Source organism: Mandrillus leucophaeus, unplaced genomic scaffold (assembly GCF_000951045.1).
Source record: "Mandrillus leucophaeus isolate KB7577 unplaced genomic scaffold, Mleu.le_1.0 Scaffold17, whole genome shotgun sequence".
Taxonomy (NCBI): Eukaryota; Metazoa; Chordata; class Mammalia; order Primates; family Cercopithecidae; genus Mandrillus; species Mandrillus leucophaeus.
Genome location: NW_012101698.1, coordinates 911,511 through 931,052, shown reverse-complemented (window position 1 = coordinate 931,052; position 19,542 = coordinate 911,511). Strand labels below are relative to the sequence as shown.

The 19,542-nt window shown below is 37.3% G+C and overlaps 1 protein-coding gene across 2 annotated transcripts in view; it reads right to left on the bottom strand.

Moving 5' to 3' along the window:
* NFAT5 (nuclear factor of activated T-cells 5, tonicity-responsive) overlaps positions 1 to 19,542 on the bottom strand; it is a 149,825-nt gene that overhangs the window by 61,660 nt on the left and 68,623 nt on the right. Inside the window, exon 2 of one of the 2 annotated variants that reach the window (XM_011976699.1) lies at positions 12,178 to 12,303. In XM_011976699.1, the coding sequence (XP_011832089.1) occupies positions 12,178 to 12,235 (58 nt within the window). In that variant the 5' untranslated portion in view covers positions 12,236 to 12,303. Of the gene's footprint in view, positions 1 to 12,177; positions 12,304 to 19,542 lie in introns of those variants that run through there. The other variant, XM_011976697.1, reaches the window with a different exon arrangement.

The following is a 19,542-nucleotide window of genomic DNA, read 5'->3' as shown; positions in this document are numbered from 1 at the left end:
TGAGACTGAGTCTTTCTCTGTTGCCCAGACTGGAGTGTAGTGGTGCGATCTCGGCTCACTGCAACCTCTGCCTCCCGGGTTCCAGCAATTCTCCTGCCTCAGCCTCCTGAGTCACTGGGATTACAGGCGCTCACCACCACATCTGGCTAATTTTTTTTGTAATTTTTAGTAGAGACAGGGTTTCGCCCTGTTGGCCAGGCTGGTCTTGAACTCCTCACCTCAGGTGATCCACCCGCCTCGGCCTTCCAAAGTGCTGGGATTACAGGTGTGAGCCACCGCGCCCAACCCTACATTTTTTTTTTTTTAATATGACTAAAACAATAATAAAAAATAGTTTACAGCATCATTAAAAACTTCTGATTTAATCAGCTTTTAGACCTGGGTCTGGAGTAAAGTGTACATTAGATCCAATTGCAGACAAAATAAATTGCCTAGACAAAAAAACCAGAAGTCATAAATTGCTCTACCAGAAGTTTTTTTGTTTCTCGTTTTGTTGTTTGTTCCTTTGTTTTTGAGACAGAGTCTCACTCTGTCGCCCAGGCTGGAGTGCAATGGCATGATCTCAGCTCGCTGCAACCTCTACCTCCCAAATTCAAATGATTCTCCTGCCTCAGCCTCCCAGGTAGCTGGGATTATAGGTGCCCGCCACCACACCCAGCTAATTTTTGTATTAGTAGAGCCGGGGTTTCACCATGTTGGCCAGGCTGGTCTTGAACTCCTGACCTCATGATCCATCCACCTCAGCCTCCCAAAGTGCTGGGATTACAGGTGTGAGCCACCATGCCCAGCCTCTACCAGAAGTTTTGATCATTAACCATGCAACTTAAATAATTTCATTTAAAAAATTCTATGAAGAACTCTTAAACAGCAGACTTTACGAAATTATCAGTCCTTCAGAAACTGTCTGTCCTTCCTATGATTTCATCATCCTCTATCAATGTTCCTTTTATACACAAAGATTCTGATATGGTTTAGCTGTGTCCCCACCCAAATATCAACTTGAATTTTATCTCCCAGAATTCCCAATGTGTCGCAGGAGGGACCCAGGAGGTGGTATTTGAGTCATGGCTGCTGGTCTTTCCCATGCTATTCTTCTGATAGTTAATAAGCCTCACAAGATCTGATGAGTTTATCGGGGGTTTCCACTTTTGCTTCTTCCTCATTTTCTCTTGCTGCCACCATGTAAGAAGTGCCTTTTGCCTCCCATTACAATTCTGAGGCCTCCCCAGCCATGTGGAACTGTAAGTACAATTAAACCTTTTTTCTTCCCAGTCTGGGGTATGTCTTTATCAGCAGCATGAAAATGGACTAACACAGTAAATTGGTACCAGGAGTGGGGTGTTGCTGAAAAAATACCTGAAAATGTAGAAGTGACTTTGGAACTGGGTAACACGCAGTTACCCAGTTACTGGAACAGTTTGGAGGGCTCCGAAAAAGATAGGAAAATGTGGGAAAGTGTAGAACTTCCTAGAGACTTGTTGAGTGGCTTTGCCCACACTGCTGATGGCGATATGGACAGTAAGGTCCAGGCTGAGGTGGTCTCTGATGGAGATAAAGAACTTGGTGGAAACTGGAGTAAAGGTGACTCTTGTTATGTTTTAGCAAAGAGACTGGTGGCATTTTGCCCCTGCCCTAGAGATCTATGGAACTTTGAACTTGAGGGAGATGAATTAGGGTATCTGGTGGAAGATATTTCTAAGCAGCGAAGTATTCATTAGGGGACCTGGATTCTGTTAAAGGCCTTCAGTTTTATAAGGGAAGCAGAGCACACAAGTTTGGAAAATTTGTAGCCTGACTATGTGATAGAAAAGAAAAACCCATTTTCTGGGGAGAAATTCAAGCTGGCTGCAGAAATCTGCATAAGTAGCAAGAAACCTAATGTTAATAATCCCCAAGACCATGAGGAACATGTCTCCACGCCATGTCAGAGACCTTTGTGGGAGCCCCTCCCATCATAGGCCCAGAGGCCCAGGAGGAAAAAGTGGGTTTGTGGGCTGGACTCAGGTTCTCCATGCTGTATGTGGCCTAGGAACTTGGTGCCCTGTGTCCCAGACGCTCCAGCCATGGCTGAAAGGGGCCAATGTACATAGCTCGGGCTGTGGCACCAGAGGGTGGAAGCCCCAAACCTTGGCACCTTCCATGTGGTGTTGAGCCTGCGGGTGCACAGAAGTCAAGAATTGAGATTTGGGAACCTCCGCCTAGATTTCAGAGGATGTATGGAAACCCATGGATTCCCTGGAAAAAGTTTCCTGCAGGAGTGGGGCCCTCATGGAGAACCTCTGCTAGGGCAGTGCAGAAGGGAAATGTGGGGTTGGAGACTCCACACAGAGTCCCTACTGGGGCACTACCTAATGGAGCTGTGAGGAGAGGGCCACTGTCTTCCAGATCCCAGAATGGCAGATCCACTGAAAGCTTACACCATGCACCTAGAAAAGCCGCAGTCACCAAACGCCAGCCCATGAAAACACCTAGAAGGGAGGCTGTACCCTGCAAAGCCATAGGGGCAGAGTATCAGCGTGACCTGGATGTGAGACCTGGAGTCAAAGGAGATCATTTTGGAGCTTTAAAATTTGACTCTCCCACTGGATTTCGGACGTGCATGGGCCCTGTAACCCCTTTGTTTTGGCCAATTTCTCCCATTTGGAACAGCTGTATTTACCCAATACCTGTACTCTCATTGCATCTAAGAAGTAACCAGCTTGCTTTTTATTTTACAGGCTCATAGGCAAAAGGAGCTTGCCTTGTCTTAGATGAGACTTTAGACTGTAGACTTTTAGGTTAATGCTGAAATGAGTTAAGACTTTGGGGGACTGTTGGGAAGCCATGATTGGGTTTGAAATGTAAGAACATGAGATTTGGAGGGGTCAGGGGCAGAATGATGTGGTTTGGCTGTGTCCCCACCCAAATCTCAACTTGAATTGTATCTCCCAGAATTCCCGTGTGTTGTGAATCATGGGGGCTGGTCTTTCCTGTGCTATTCTTGTGATAGTCAATATGTCTCACAAGGTCTGACGGGTTTATCAGGGGTTTCTGCTTTTGCTTCTTCCTCATTTTTTCTTGCTGCTGCCATGTAAGAAGTGCCTTTTGCCTCCCACCATGATTCTGAGGCCTCCCTAGCCATGTGGAACTGTTAAGTCCAATTAAACCTTTTTTTCTTTTCAGTCTCAGGTATGTCTTTATCAGCAGTGTGAAAATAGACTAATGCAGGTTCCCACTGACAGAGTGTCAACATGACAGAATAACAGAGTCAGAAAGTATATCCTATGGCCCACGTATATAAACATCCTGACTGGTGTGTGAACTTCAAAATAAGGCCAAAAATAGACTGGGTGAGAACGGAAAGAAAAAAAGTCAAAATAAAGTTCAAAACTAATTTTTATAAAGAGAATCTATTTTTTTAAAACCTTACTAATGGCCGGGCATGGTGGCTCACACCTGTAATAACAGCACTTTGGAAGGCTGAGGTGGGTGGATCACCTGACGTTCGGAGTTCAAGACCAGCCTGGCCAACGTGGTGAAACCTCATCTCTACTGAAAATACAAAAATTAGCCAGGCATGGTGGCAGGTGCCTGTAATCCCAGCTGCTTGGGAGGCTGCGGCAGGAGAATCGCTTGAACCCAGGAGGTGGAGGTTTCAGTGAGCTGAGATTGCACCACTGCACTCCAGCGTGGATGACAAGAGTGAGACTCTGTCTTTAAAAAAAAAAAAAAAAAAAAAAAAAAAAACTTTACTAACAAAGGAAGTTAGAAACACATGGGGAAGGAGGTCAATGTTTATTCAATGATTACTACTTGTCAGAAAATGTTCGGTTATTTTACATATTTATCTTCATAAGAACCTTAAGAAGAAGCTGGTATTATTGTCTAATTATAAGGGTAATATTATTAGAAATATATTTAACTTCCCAAGAGTTCATCTCTATAGGAGATATGATATGATAGCTATCAGATTCAAATTCAGTCTTTATGACTCCAAAGCCCATGTTAATCTCATCTGTGACAAAAATAAATAAAACTATGTATATGTTGTGTGTGTGTTTCTATGTGTCTGATCTAGAGAATGGTTGTATAGACCTGGTACTTTGAGGTGCTTTCTCATTCATTTTCTGATTTAATTTAGTTGATGATAATACCCTGTAATTATACGGGAAGAATAAATTTTACCTGAGTAGGCTAAATAAATACTGCCAGTACACATATACTTGATACACATATGCAATGATGGATGAAAAGTGAATATAACTTTACTTATGCCAAAAATAAATCCATCAAGTATCTAATATATCCCAATACCTTTGTTAATTTTTAAGAGTACAGTTTATTGGACACTTTTATTCATTAATCATTTGTACCTAGTGATTTTAAAATTATGAAATATTTAAAACACCCATGTACCTTCCACTCATATTCAACAAATGCTACCATTTTACTATATATGGTTTTTTTTTTTTCTGAGTCGGAATCTCACTGTCGCCCAGGCTGGAGCGCGGTGGCATGATCTTGACTCACTGTAACCTCTGCCTCCCAGATTCAAGCAATTCTCCTGCCTCAGCCTGCTGAGGAGCTGGGATTACAGGCACCCACCACCACACCCGGCTAATTTTTGTATTTTTAGTAGAGACGGGGTTTTACCATGTTGGTCAGGCGGGTCTCAGACTCCTGACCTCAAGTGATCTGCCCACCTTGGCCTCCCAAAGGGCTGGGATTACAGACATGAGCCACCATGCCTGGCCCATGTATGATTTTTCTAATTTTATTTTTTTAATTAACAAATAATCATAAATATTCATGGGGTAGATAATGTTCTGATACATACAGTGTACAGTAATCAAATTAGGGTAATTAACACATTCATTATCTCAATATTTATCATTTCTTTGTATTAGGAATGTTCAATATCTTCCTTCCAGCTATTTGAAACTACATAGTATTGTTAACTACAGTCAGCCTACAGTGGTATAGAACACTAGAACTTATTTCTTCTATCTAGCTGAAATTTTGTATCCTTCAACGAATTTCTCCCTATCCTTTCCTTCCCCCTACCCCTCCTAGCCTCTACTATCTATCCTCTGTCTTACTCTTTACTTCTATGAGATCAACATTTTTTAGCTTTCACATATGAGTGAGAACATGAGGTGTTTAACTTTCTGTTCCTGGCTTCACTTAATGTCCTCCAGTTCCATCCACATTGCCATAAATGCCAAAATTACATTCTTTTTTATGGCTGAATTCCAGAGGAAAAAATATCACAGAAACAGTGAAGTTCCTTTCTTATAAAACAATTAGCTATAAACACTTTTTTGCTTATATTGTCAATCTTGTTGGTGATATAAAAAAGTCCACTTCTATGCATTAATTTCTTAGGCAAAATTGTACAAAATGCATAAAACAGTAACTGTATCTATTTTCTATAAGTATTTAGCTTATGAATGTTTGCGAATCTGTGAGCAGTTTCAAAATGCTGTTCTGTCGACTCAAGTAATATAAAAATATGCTTGTTTATTAGAAACTGAATAAATCATAATATTCATAAAAGTGTTATTAAGAGGACAATAAAAAGAGAACTATTAAAGGAACAAAGCAATAACAGGCCAAGTTTGCTTTTTGGCAATGTCAGTTTGTAACTGTCAAACAATTAGCAGTTGTTTCTGAATTAATGGCTATAGGCCCAAGTTTGCTCTCTAATAATGCAGACTTCAGCATAAATCCATCCATCCATACCATCTATATGTATAAGTGTATGTATTTAGATTTACTATGTAATTTCAGTACAATAAGATAGAAGGAAGAGTAGAGATTTTTAAATCTGCTTGCAACATGTTTGTAACTGGGATCTGACTTACTTCTAGAAATGGTCCAGTTTTCTTGGAAAAAAGGTAATGGCCATAAAGAATAACCAAGATCAACTCACAGCATTTTAGCTCACAACATCTAGAGGTGAATCACCTTTCTTGTTAGTGGGTTTCAGGTTTAATTTCATGAATAGTATACTACATTAGGTGGCAAAAATTCTGAAATATGTTAACCCAGGAAAGCAATCAAAGGCAAATTTCTTCCTCAAATTTAGTCAACTCAAGAAAATCCTCATTACGTAACTGTAAATACTTTCTAATGTAAGTAAATAAGTAATAATAAATTCAATGGGATAAAAAATTCAGTTGCTAGAAATCACTTTTATTAAAAATTATTCTTCTTCTAGAAATCAAATTCCCATTTGAAGATCCTGACACTTGTAAAGGAGAAGTATGGCTTTTCAACTCAATATTCTATACACTGCCTAGTTAACGATCTTGTGTTTCCCTAATTGAAGTGATAGCACACAATGCCAAATTCCCTCAAGCACAATGGCAAAGAGGAATAAAGCAAAAAAGAGAGGTACTTTATGGCTAGAAGGATTGTGATATAACATGCAAATTATCTATCACAATTCTTGTCACATAGCAGGAACTTAAAAATGATAATATATTTTCATTTTTTAAAAGCTGTCTCCTACAGGAAGGAGTAACATATTTTCTTCACCTCAGTTTTTGTACAGTATATTGTTATAGATGGTTTAGAAATTTCTATGATTTTAATTCAGGTGATTAGGAGATATGAAATGAATTAAAATATAGCTCGTTTGATTACAGGACATTAATTTGGATCTCTAGTGCCCTCTCCTATAGTATAAATAGCACTCAAGGAAATTTTGTAGAAAATACTTGTTACATACTTGAGATTTATTAAGTGACATGGCATAGAAGTCAAAGCACTATATGTCAAAGCTCTTCCAAAAGAAAAATATATTATATGGATCACTTCACATCAAGTTATGAAGTTAAAAACCGACAGTGGTCCAACAAGTGGAGATATTCAACCAAGATTTCCACTGTACACACTTTATGACTGTGTATTATCTATACATGTTAAAAACTGCTATGAAGCTAGCCAGGTGTGGTGGTGTGTGCCTGTAGTCCCAGCTACTCAGGAGGCTGAGGCAGGAGAATCGCTGGAACTCGGGAGGCGGAGGTTGCAGCGAGCCAAGATCACACCTCTGCACTCCAGCCTGGCAAAAGAGCAAGACTCCATCTCAAAAAACAAAAACACAACTGCTATGAAGTATTAGTGTACTGTTACTTCTAAAAAGAGTACTAATATATAATTACTGAAACCAAAATATCAACATTATGAAACTATGCAAAAAAGAATTATTAACATGTTATTAAGATTCTCTGGCTGAATTATAAAATCTATAGTTTAATTCATTATTTTTCTGTTTTGTTTCTTTGAGATAGAGTCTCACTCTATTGCCTAGGCTGGAGTGCAGTGGCGTGATCTCGGCTCACTGCAATCTCTGCCACGTGAGTTCAAGCAATTCTCCTGCTTCAGCCTCCCAAGTAGCTGGGATTACAGGCGCCTGTCACCACGTCCAGCTAATTTTTGTATGTTTAGTAGAGACAGGGTTTCACCATCTTGGCAGGCTGGTCTTGAACTCCTGACCTCGTGTTCCACCCACCTCAGCCTCCCAAAGTACTGGGATTACAGGCTTGAGCCATGGTGCTCGGCCTAGTTTAATTCATTGTTTAGTTCAAGAATTTGAATTAAAAATTTTAAAGAAACTTGAAACAGTCCACTTGGCAAAATATATTTTGAAATAAACTAATATCACATAACGTTATATTCCCAAATGAAGCCAAACAAATAGAGTCTATGATAGAACAAGAAAATAACTTGATTTCTTAAAATAAAGACTAAAGTTTATTGTTTACTTCCATGAAAGACTTTCTATTTTAAATAAATTAATTTAATGATTAAAACTGTAAGCACATAAACAGATTAAAAATCATATTTGGATATACAGCATGTGAATTATGTCTCAATAAAGCTGTTGTTTAAAAAAAACCAAACCTGCCATATGTCTTTTCAAAAGCCCCAAATTCTGATATAACTCATTTAGTTCTCCTAAATAATACCTATGTTTTAATTCTGTATAAACTATACTATAGGATTATCCAACACACAAACAAAAGAATCTTTTCATCATTTGTACTTCTTCTTAACAAACTCCTTATTTTGCCAAAAAGTGTCATCAATTCATTTGGATAACTTTTATGTTTTAGGAACATGGCCTCTCTTTTAACTACTGAGAACTTACCAAATGGTTCAGAAAGTTTATATTTTTAAAGCTTTTATTCATTGCTATATTGAACATCTAAGGCTTAACTACATTTCCACTGGGACAAAAACAGAATTCTTAAAAATGAGGAGGAGGGCTCAGTGTGGTGGCTCACATTCCAGTGCTTTGGGAGGCCAAAGTAGGAGAACAGCTTGAGGCCAGGGGTTCGAGACCAGCCTGCATAATATAGCAAGACATCTCTATAAAAAATTAAAAAAAAATACAGGGCCGAGCATAGTGGTTCACACCTGTAATCCCAGCGCTGTGGGAGGCCAAGCATGGAGGATCACCTAAGCCCAGGAGTTCATTTGAGACCATCCTGGAGAAGCAGCATAGTAAGACCCTGTCTCTACAAAAAAACACAAAAATCAGCCAGGTCCATCACCTGGGGTCAGGAGTTTGAGATCAGCCTGGCCAACATGGTGAAACCCCGCCTCTACTAAAAATATAAAAATTTGCTGGGTGTGGTGGCATGCACCTGTAATCCCAGCTACTCGGGAGGTTGAGCCAGGAGAATTGCTTGAACCTGGGAGGTGGAGGTTGCAGTGAGCTGAGATCACGCTGCTGTACTCCAGCCTGGGTGACAGAGTGAGACTCTGTCTAAAAAAAAAAAAAATTAGCCAGGTCCATGTGGTGGCGTATGCCTGTGGTTCCCAGCTACTCATGAGACTGAAATGGGAGGATCACTTGAGCCCAAGGGGTTGAGGCTGCAGTGAGTCAAGGTCACACCAGCGCATCCAGCCTGGGTGACAGACCCTGTCTCTAAAAATAAAAAAAAATAATAATAATTTAAAAAATCGCCCCGTGTGGTGGTTTGCACTTATTTCCCAGCTGAGGTGGGAGGATCACTTGAGCCCAGTAGTTGAAGGTTGCAGTGAGGTGAGCTATGATCGCACCTTGCACTCCAGCCTGGGTGACAGAGCTAGAACATGTCTCTTTACAAAAAAAAAAAAAAATGGGGACGACAACAAAATTGGTGACTCTGAACTCCACCTCACAGATTCTGACACTTGGCCCCATGAAGAGGGGAGAAACTGTGTCTAAATAAGCCCCTTTCCCCCACACCGTGACCCTGGGATTAGAGGATTAAAATGTATTATTGATGTGAGTGTGTAAAAGTGTGAATTGTGTAGAAGCAGATAAAGGCTTGAAAGACACTTTTAACCAATATTCTGGATTGTGGATTAGCAGCATCATATTTACTTATTCCCTTAGTAACACGAAGAGGAAAAAAAATCTAGATTGGTGAATCTGAGAAACACATTTTAAAAAATTAAACAACAAAAAATGCCCATGAACACTCATATGCCCAGTCTTTAAATTTTAAAATTTAAATTAATTTAAAACTTGTCAAACACAAACCTTTATGGCAGAACTAGAAGTCTGTTCCCACCAGGCCCTCATACCTGAGAGCAGCCAATCCGGCTCCTTCAAAACTCTGAAGAATTAACTTTATCAAGAGTCAATGTTTTCATGCATTTCATATTTTTTCTTTTTAAGATGGAGTTTCGCTCTTGTTGACCAGGCTGGAGTGCAATGGCACGATCTCGGCTCACTGCAGCCTCTGCCTCTCAGGTTCAAGCAATTCTCCTGCCTTAGCCTCCGAAGTAGCTGGGATTACAGGTGCCCGCCACCACACTTGGCTAATTTTTTATATTTTTAGTAGAGATGCAGTTTCACCATGTTGGTCAGGCTGGTTTTGAACTCCTGACCTCAGGTGATCTGCCCACCTGAGCCTCTCAAAGTGCTGGGATTACAGGTGTGTAATCTGTAAAAATACCTGGCCTGTATTTTTTATAAAATGCTAAAGATTTTTTAAAAACCCGTACAAGTCTAAATTAATGTGCCTTCCCCTAGACATCTGTCTAGCCTTTTGGCTAGAAAAACATTGAGTAACTTGGTAATATACTCCAAGTATCTCTGACAGTTACATTGCCAAGAATATTAATATGTCAAATAAAAATATAATTCTAATGATATATACTGATTTTCCTACAATAATTATTCTGTGATTTAAACTCTCTTGTCTATAACGGTAAGGTATAAAGTACTCTTTCTAAGCTATCAGAATCCTAGAATAATCTACATTGGTTGCTAAATTTATATTTTAAAAAAGATTATAAATGACTTGTTAATGATCATATAAACTTTCTGTGTGTGACTATAACAAAACTAGAAAGGTTACCTTCTTACTCTCTTTGCCATCTTTACAACGTCAGTAACTTCACGGTAAGAATGTATTACTTCAAAATATTTCCTTTGATTAAATTTCTTATTTTCATGATTTTTCAACTCACAGCTTTCAATGTAATTTATCTTGAGAGATTTTTCTCAAATATACTGGGATGGGGGGAAGGTTAATATTTCATTAGTGACCCAAATTCAAGAACTTTTAATATATATATATGTTTTTATATATATATATGAATTTCTAAAATTCAATTTGGTATTATTTAAAAGGAAGAATAGTTCTTTTTCTAAACCTAACATTTTTTCCAGCTTTTAAAAGGAACTGGATCTACCGTCAACAGATGTTAAAAAGCACAGAAGAAACAGACTTTTAGTTCTATATAGATTCAACGTATCTTTAAAAAACAATCTCAAAAGATACAAAAGAAATCAGTTAGTCAATTTCTACTTGTGGATTTAAAGTGAAGTATCTCATAAAAAATATTTTATCTTTGTCATATTTTATTATCGGATGCAATTTTAAAACCAGATTTAAAACTTAAAATTCCAGAAAAAAATCATGAGAACCACTTTAGAACCCAGTGGATATAAAGCAAACCAGGTCATCTTATCAATTTGATTACTAAAAAGTTCACTAATTCACAATTAAATCCACAGAAACTGTTAGAAAGTGTCTGGCAACACATGAACAGTGAGCAGGGCTGATCAGTTTCTTTGCCATATTTAAAGTTTTCCTGCCTTCAACCAGGAAGGCTTCAATAATGTACTATGCAGCTTGAGAAAGATTGGTACATAAGGTTAATGGTACATAGGTTAATGCATATGAGAAATATATCGGAAGTTATACTATGGTACCAATATCCTCTTTTAAACCACAACTTTACACTTTATTGTTCTCATTTTGAAACTAAAATAATTTACTGAAAACAATGCTCTGATAAACTTTAAATATCATTTTTAAAGACAAGAAGTGTCATATTAGGCAAGAAACCTCTAATTAGGACAGATAAAACTTCTATATTTATATATGTTTCCTTTTTTTAAAGCAAACACACTTAGCAGTCTATAAACCCAATATTAGGTGGGCAAACTAATATTAAGAAAGCACTGATACTAATTTATCACTGATAAGACTTTTTTTCTGTTAGCTTGTTTGTCAATTTTTTATTCTTATGTAAAATAAAAATTTGAGCCAATTGTATATCATTAAGTGTATGATTTGAGAGCTGAGTAAAAACAAGTCTAATAAATTTCAAACATTACTTTCTATACTTTATCACTGATATAAGAAAATGTCTTTACGTAAATATTATATTGACATCCTCCATTACTTTCAATAAATTGAAAACAACTACGAAGTCACATATATTTTCAAATATAATAAAAAGGTTTCAGTAACATGTTATGAATATAAAAGACACTTGAGTGCTTCAGTCATTTTTCAGATCATATAAAATATTTTCCCTTGGAGCAAGTCTTTAAAATTAACTATTAAATAGAAACTCAAATATAATTTTCTATTCACAGCTTGGTATTTAACCTTTTTAAGCGCAGTCAACAAAACAACTTTAAGCTGGTTCCCATATTTGAAGACAAGGTCCATTTTAGGAAATGGCATTTATAGATGTGACAATGTAAAATTTTAAGAAATAAGAATTACATCAAGAAAATAATATTGAAAAAGTTTAAGGTTAAAAGTACATATTTTAATGTCTCTTTTTAAAACCCTCAAATCACACTCTTTTTAATATGAATTTTGCCAGCACTGTTCATGTTGGCCAGATTTCATGTTGGCCCTAGTTTTCTTTAATAAAGTAAAATGAAATGCATACCAGCAGCAACAACAGCTGGAGGAGGCGAGCCTGCCTCACCACCGCTTGTCTGACTCATTGATGCTACAGATGTTTCTCTAGATGGAGGTAATTGTAACTCCTTTGGGAGAAGATCATAGACAGATTCTGTGGGGAGGGGAACGAGAGGAGAAAACAATTTTTAAAAGAGATTCAGTCAACAATCTAATATTATATGTACAAAATGAGTATGTCTTTTCTCTCATGAGGAAAACTGTATTATTCACAAACAATCCCACAAAATTAATGTAAAAAGTTATTAGCAGCTAAGCACAGTGGCTCACACCTATAATCCATGATTTTGGGAAGCCAAGGTGAGAGGATTGCTTGAGGCCGGGAATTCCAGACCAGTCTGGGCAACACAGTGACCCCATCTCTACAAAAGTTTTTGTTTTTGTTTTTTTTTGTTTGTTTGTTTGTTTGTTTTTAATCAGCCAGGCATGGTGGTACACATCTGTAGTCCCAACTATCTGGGAGGCTCAGGTGGGAAAATTGCTTGAGGTCAAGGCTACAGTAAGCCATGATCATGCCACTGCACTCCAGCCTGGGTGAGACCCTGTCTCGAAAAAAAAGGAAAAAATTTTTTTAATTTTTTCTTTTATTATATAACCTTATTGAACTGAAAAATGAATTTCCCATTAGTTCTGTCCCTGTTTTCTTCTTGGTTTTACTTCTTATGTTCAAGACAGTCTCCAGAAAAAGTTATTAACATTGAAAATTGGATAAAACTAGACAGAATGGAAGAAATGCCAAATAATCCAAGATGGTCCTTTGTATCTTCCTTTGTAATAGTACAAGTAAAACTTATCCTTCACATATGAGATGGCATATACTACACTACTGTGGATCAGCTTTAAATTGGCTTCTCCAGTCAATTAGTATAGTACTGCTCTTTTACCCAACACCCTTGAGAAAATATTTTAATTCAACACTATCATAATTTATTTTCCCAATTATTAAAATAAATCAATCTAATCAAAGAAAAACTTTGTGGATTGAAGTGTTTAAAAAAAAAAAAAAAAAAGGAATGTTATAGCTCAAGCAAATACTTTTTACTCTCTGAGGCATCCCCAACCCTGGAAAGGTAAAGGCAAAGGAAACTCTTAAATCAGACTGCATAACCTATTAGGTTATGATTACTTTTGTATTCCAGATTAAAGAATCCTGTATCTTTTAAAAATATTTTGTAATACTATAATTGCCCATAAAATCATATCTATTAAAAATATATTTTAACTTTTTAAAAAATCCCTTATTGTATAGGTTTTTAACAGAAGTATTCCCAAAATATCCTCTAAAGGTAGTAGAATCAATATTAGAAGGAACTTCAAAAGACCGATTAGAGTCAGGCACGATGGTCATGCCTATGGCCTCCCAAAGTGCTGGGATTACAGGTGTGAGCCACCACACCCGGCCTCAAGTCTTTTTTTTTTGCCCAAACAAAAAAGAAATTTGAAAGAACAAATTCGATAAAAAGAGAAAAAGATCTACCCAAATGCATTTATGATTTATGTGATGGAAAAAAATTTATACTAGTAATAGCCCAATCACTAACAGCATGTTACCAGTCAGGATTCTATCTCCATTTCTCCAATTATTAAAATAAATTAATCAAATCAAAGCAAAACTTTGTGGATTGAAACACTCTAACTTTCCCAAAGAAGGGTATAAAGTTGAGTCCCTGTTAGAAGTATAATAGTAATGTCACTAAAAAGTACATGGAAAGAAATTAAATGCAGAATTTGTTATACTCCACCCCTCTCCAAAGTCTGCCCCTCAAAACAAACAAGTAAAATGCAAAGTCAAGTGGAAGGTATAGGAAGCATGGATTCCTTCACCAAAGATGTTTTCTGATTAACTGACTCAAGTGTTTGGAAATAAAAGAAGTCAGCCTGCGAGAAGTTTATCTTATCTATCCAAGGGAAGCTGTAGTTCATATAGTCATTATCAGCACAGGATTTTATTTCAGACATAACTGGGTTGGTTCTGCTACTTTAAAATAACTTCTCTAAGACTTAAATCATCATTTAAACTCTTCTTTTACCCCAGTACCCCAAAGATATTCCCTCTAAACTATAACCATACAATCCAAACACAGACACTGGCCTTTCTCTTAAATCTGCTTCCCATGGCATACCTAAAGATTAAAGTAATATAAATTATGCTATTAATACTGTTATTCAACCCTACATTCAATCTAAATTAAATGCTTTTACAGTCTCCACTGTAGAATTTTCATTCTAGCCAATGAAAGAAATCCTGAATAAGAGCACATGTACTTTACTTTATTTTATTTGAGTCAGGGTCTCACTCTGTCATCCAGGTAGGAGTATAGAGACACAATCAAAGCACACTGCAGCCTCCAACTCCTGAGTTCAAGAGATCCTCCCGCCGCAGCCTTCCAAGTAGCTGGGACCACAAATGTACAATACCACACCTGGCTAATTTTTTTTTTTTTTTAACTTTTTGTAGAGACAGAGTCCCCCTCTGTTGCCCAGGCTGGTCTCAAACTCTTGGACTCAAGTGATCCTCCTGTCTCAGCCTCCCAAAGTGCCTGGATTACAGACGTGAGTTACTGCATTTGGCCCATATGTACTTTCAATCTATGAAAATGACAGTTCTAAATAAGTGCCAGCTACTTCATGTTATGCCACAGTATCTATTTTTCTTATGTTATCTTTTAAATCAGTTCAGATATATAAGGCAATAATGAAATTCCAAGATATGAAGAAACAGAATGGGAAATCCCTAATGGAAAGGCAGCTTCTGAGGAAAGACTCCCTTAGAAAACAAAAGCAAAATCACTTTTAGATGAGAGAGAAAAGAGAGTGAGAGAGAGGGAGAGAGAGAGGGGGGATATGGGTATAAAATAAGGTTTCTTTTTGGAGTGATAAAAATGGCAGTGGTTACACAACTCTGTATATATATATATTAACAACCACTGAATTGTACCCTCTAAATGTGTAACCTTTATAGTATGTAAATTATATATCAATAAAGCTGCTTTTTTTTTTTTTTTTTTTAAAGGAAGACAGTAATAGAAGAAGCACAAGTAAGAATTAGACAAGAGCAAGTAGGGTATCTAACAGTGCTCTGATAAACTTCATGGACAAAATCATCTCTCTTCACATAGTTTCTATATATGAAGAAGGCCAAGCTGCAAACTAATTTGTCTTTTAAGGCTCTTCTACTAGAGGATCAGGAAAATGCTGCAGGCATAGTTATCCAAAATTCAGTAAAATATGTGATAAAAAATGTTTGTAAGTTATTGTAAACAAGATGAAGAAATATAGACTTAATAAAATAGACGACTTCCAAACAACAGTACCCAAAAAATGTATAGGTTCAATCTGGAAGAAGATGGTTATTATACCACAACTTGAACAAAGATATGAATTTTCAAATGACATAGGCTTAAAAGGGATTAAATCTTATGTCATAATTCATCACAGATCATGAAAGACTGGAGTATCTGCCCAAAGGAGTAACATGAAATTTAACAAGGATTAATGTAACAACTGGTAAAATCTGCTCTTGTGAAATAAACTTACATGTACTCACTATTTCTCTTTCTCTCTCTTTTTTAATCTAGAAGTGATTTTACTTTTGTGTTCTAAGGAACTCTTCAGTCTGCCAAGATTAGGGTGATTATTTTCTTTTTATTTATTTATTTTTTTCAGACAGGGTTGTGCTGTGTCACCCAGGCTGGAATGCAGTGGTGTGACCATGGCTCACTGCAGTTTTGACCTTCTTGCTCAAGCGATTCTCCCACTTCTGTCTCCTGAGTAGCTGGGACTACAGGTGCATACCACCATGCCCAGTTACCTTTTCAATTTTTTTGTAGAGACAGGGTCTTGCTATGTTGGCCAGGCTGGTCCTGCACTCCTGGGCTCAAGTAAGCCTCCTGCCTTGGCCTTCCAAAGTGCTAGAATTACAGGCGTGAGCCACCATGTCTGACCTATTTTCTTATATACTTTTCTATTAATGCTGCTAATAATTTGTGCGGTAACGTGTAATCAACTCACCTAATATTTCATTATAAATTTTAGTTGACCAAAATGCCAGGGTAAGTGCACTGCTTAAGTATCCATGTAGTAGAACTAGGACAAGTGTACTATAATAACTCCATTAACATAAATTACTAATATGTGTAAAAGAAAAGTAGACAGAAAGGGAAGCAAGTTCAGAAGATCAAGAATCTGTCTCATGCTGGTGCATTCTCATAGAGCCCAGGGCAACTGGAAAAAGGAAATAGAGGAATGAAATCAACATTTTCAGATATTGAAAATAAATTAATGCTTCCCAATGTTGGGTGGAAAGGAAAACAATGTAAAAATGCACTGACTGGTTGGCTTGTTTAATCATTCTGTAAACTCTAATAGATCCATTAAAGTCACTGATCATTTCTGGGTTAATTCAATCCTTTATTATTCAACACTGTCTATAAGAGGGTGGAAGAATTTCACTACAGTGGGTCAAATTTAAAGTAGGCAGAAATCCTATTCTGAGGCACAAGACAGTGAGAGAGAAGAAAAAACTGGTAATTTAATAGGGCAACTTAATTTGTTGGTTGTTTGTTTCTTCTCAGTTGGGCACTCTATGTCCAAATGGCTGATCACCCAAATCCCCTTCTCTACTGCTTTACTGTTACTGGTCATTCCAGGAAGAGATGAAAAGACCTCAAAAGAGTGCAGGGAGATAAGCCACAGGAAACAGCTGGGAAAAGACACGCTTTTCATGCTGTACTCACTCAGCAAAATAACAACACTAATAACGTAATTACAGCTACTATTTTTTGAGCACTTTGCCAGGCCAGGCTCAGTATACATATATTCTCATTTAACCTCAAAACAATCTTATGAGGTAGGTTTTATCAATAAAGAATGCGATATCTGTGTAACAGTAAAAAAAAAGAAAAACACGTGATAAAAGAAAGATGATAAAGTTTAGGACAGTGGCTTCCTTTGATGGGAGACAAGGAGGAGCAGAAATAAGCTGAGCTGTACAATGGGTTCACAGGTGTTTTTACTAAAGTATATAATCAAATAAAATACATTCAACAAAATTAGGGCTATACATGGATAGAGCACAGCCTCACAGAGATGCTACAAAGTTTAAATAAGTTGATCTCTTGAAAAGGAGTCTAAGTTCTTATTCTTTCTTAGAATTTTCATCCCTGCCTCACCTTTGTTGACCTAAGAGGTGGCATTTGGTGTTCAACTGCTTTGGGGTCAGAGAGTAAAAATCGAAATAGTCAGAGAGCCCGTCTACTTTATGACTTTTCTCAAAACTGTCTTACTTTCAAGTAGTAAAATAAAGTTGTACAACTAATACTATTGACTTGCATCTATACAGAGATGAATCATAAAAAAAGGAAAAAAGCTCCGTAAATAAGATGTTTCTGTTCAGTCGTCAAGTAAGCAGCTAAAGAGAAATATCTGTGGTAAAAAAGAATGTTCCTTTGTGTTGGGAATGCTTTAAAAATCTAACAAGAAGTAAACTAATGCTCAGAACAGATATTAGTTACTCAAACAATGAATGCTCTCTGATATGAAATGTAAACATTACAATCCTGAAAAATCCATTTCTAAACATTTTAATCTTGTTTTAAAAATTAGATTTTACTTTTTAAAAAACTCTAAATGTGAAACTACTCTAGGAATCTGAAAGAGTTAGAAAAAACCTTCAGAAAATGGTTTGGGAATGAAATGCCTTACTCTTCCACCTCTCCATTAACTATCTCAATCAGCTGAGAAATCCCAAGCCTATAATTTCACATTAAATATTTTAAAACAAAATGCCTGGCATCTCCAATATGCCAACATAGTTCTGCATTGAAGAGAGACAGCATTCATTTTGTTAAAAACACTTCAAGCTTGACAGTCATCATACTTGGCATCTCTACTGGAAAAAAATGTACTGGCTGCAGGTCCACTGGATATTTAGTTTCTAAGAGTATGCAGTCCAAGAATAACTGGTAGGTAATGCTCTGTTTTAACAAATTTTTCTCAACTTCCCAGTTTAAGCCAGTTTACTAGTCTGCTGCCACATATTTACTTATTCATATCACTTCCTCCAGGTTGTAGTTCATTACTGTTTTCCTAAAACAATCTAGTGTTTTAAAGAAATTTTAAATAATATACAGCAGTATAAATTACATCAATTTGGGGAATAAGAAAACTAACTTGAGTTCTACAGACTTTTTTTTTTTTTTTTTTTGAGACAGAGTTTTGCTCTTGTTGTCCAGGCTGGAGTGCAATGGTGCGATCTCAGTTCACCGCAACCTCCGCCTCCCAGGTTCAAGCAATTCTCTTGCCTCAGGCTCCCAAATAGCTGGGATTACAGGCATGTGCCACCACACCTGGCTGATTTTGTATTTGTAGTAGAGACAGGGTTTCTCCACGTTGGTCAGGGTGGTCTCGAACTCCCAACCTCAGGTGATCCACCCGCCTTGGCCTCCCAAAGTGCTGGGATTATAGGCATGAGTCACCATGCCTGGCCTTCCACAGACAATTTAATATAGTATACCATACATTTTTTTCTACTAGGTATTATTTTTCACTTAAAAACTTTAAAATTATGTTCAGCCAGGCAAAGTGGCTCATGCCTGTAATCCAGGCATTTGGGAGGCCAAGGTGGGAGGATTACTTGAGCCCAGGAGTTTTGAGACCAGCCTAGGCAACACAGCAAGACCCTGTCTTTACAAAAAATACAAAAATTAGCCAGGTGAGGTGGTGCAAGCCTGTAGTTCCAACTACTCGGGAGGCTGAAGTGGGAGGACTGCTTGAGTCCAGGAGGTCAAGGCTGCAGTGAGCCATGATTGTGCCACTACACTGCAGCCTGGGTGACAGAGCAAGGCCCTGTCTCAAAAAAAAAAAAAAAAAAAAAAAGAAAATTGTTTTCTAAATAACCTCTTAGCATGAAAGACAGAATGGAATATACCAGTCACCTAACTCTTCTGATTATCTACATTTTAAATTTCTTTGTTATTTTCTGAAGAAATTACTTGAGTCTATCCTAGAAAGAACAAAACTCTCAAGTTATCAAAGATCCATACATCACTGAGTAAAACATTTATGGTTTATTTATAATTTTTAGATATCTTACAAGAGTACCTTTTCAATAGTGTTTTAAGAACTTTGGACTCAGATGGAGTCCAAGAGGAATAAGGAGGGCTCAGAGGAGGGTATCAGAAGCCTAGCAGGGAGGGGGAAGGATACCTATAGAGAAGAGGGGGAGACCTGGGAAGGGATTTCAGAGCTTAAGCAGGGTGAGGAGGACATAAATGAGTGGATGAGAGGGGCAATAGCTATTCCAGATGCAGAGTCTGAGCAACATGAAGGAAGT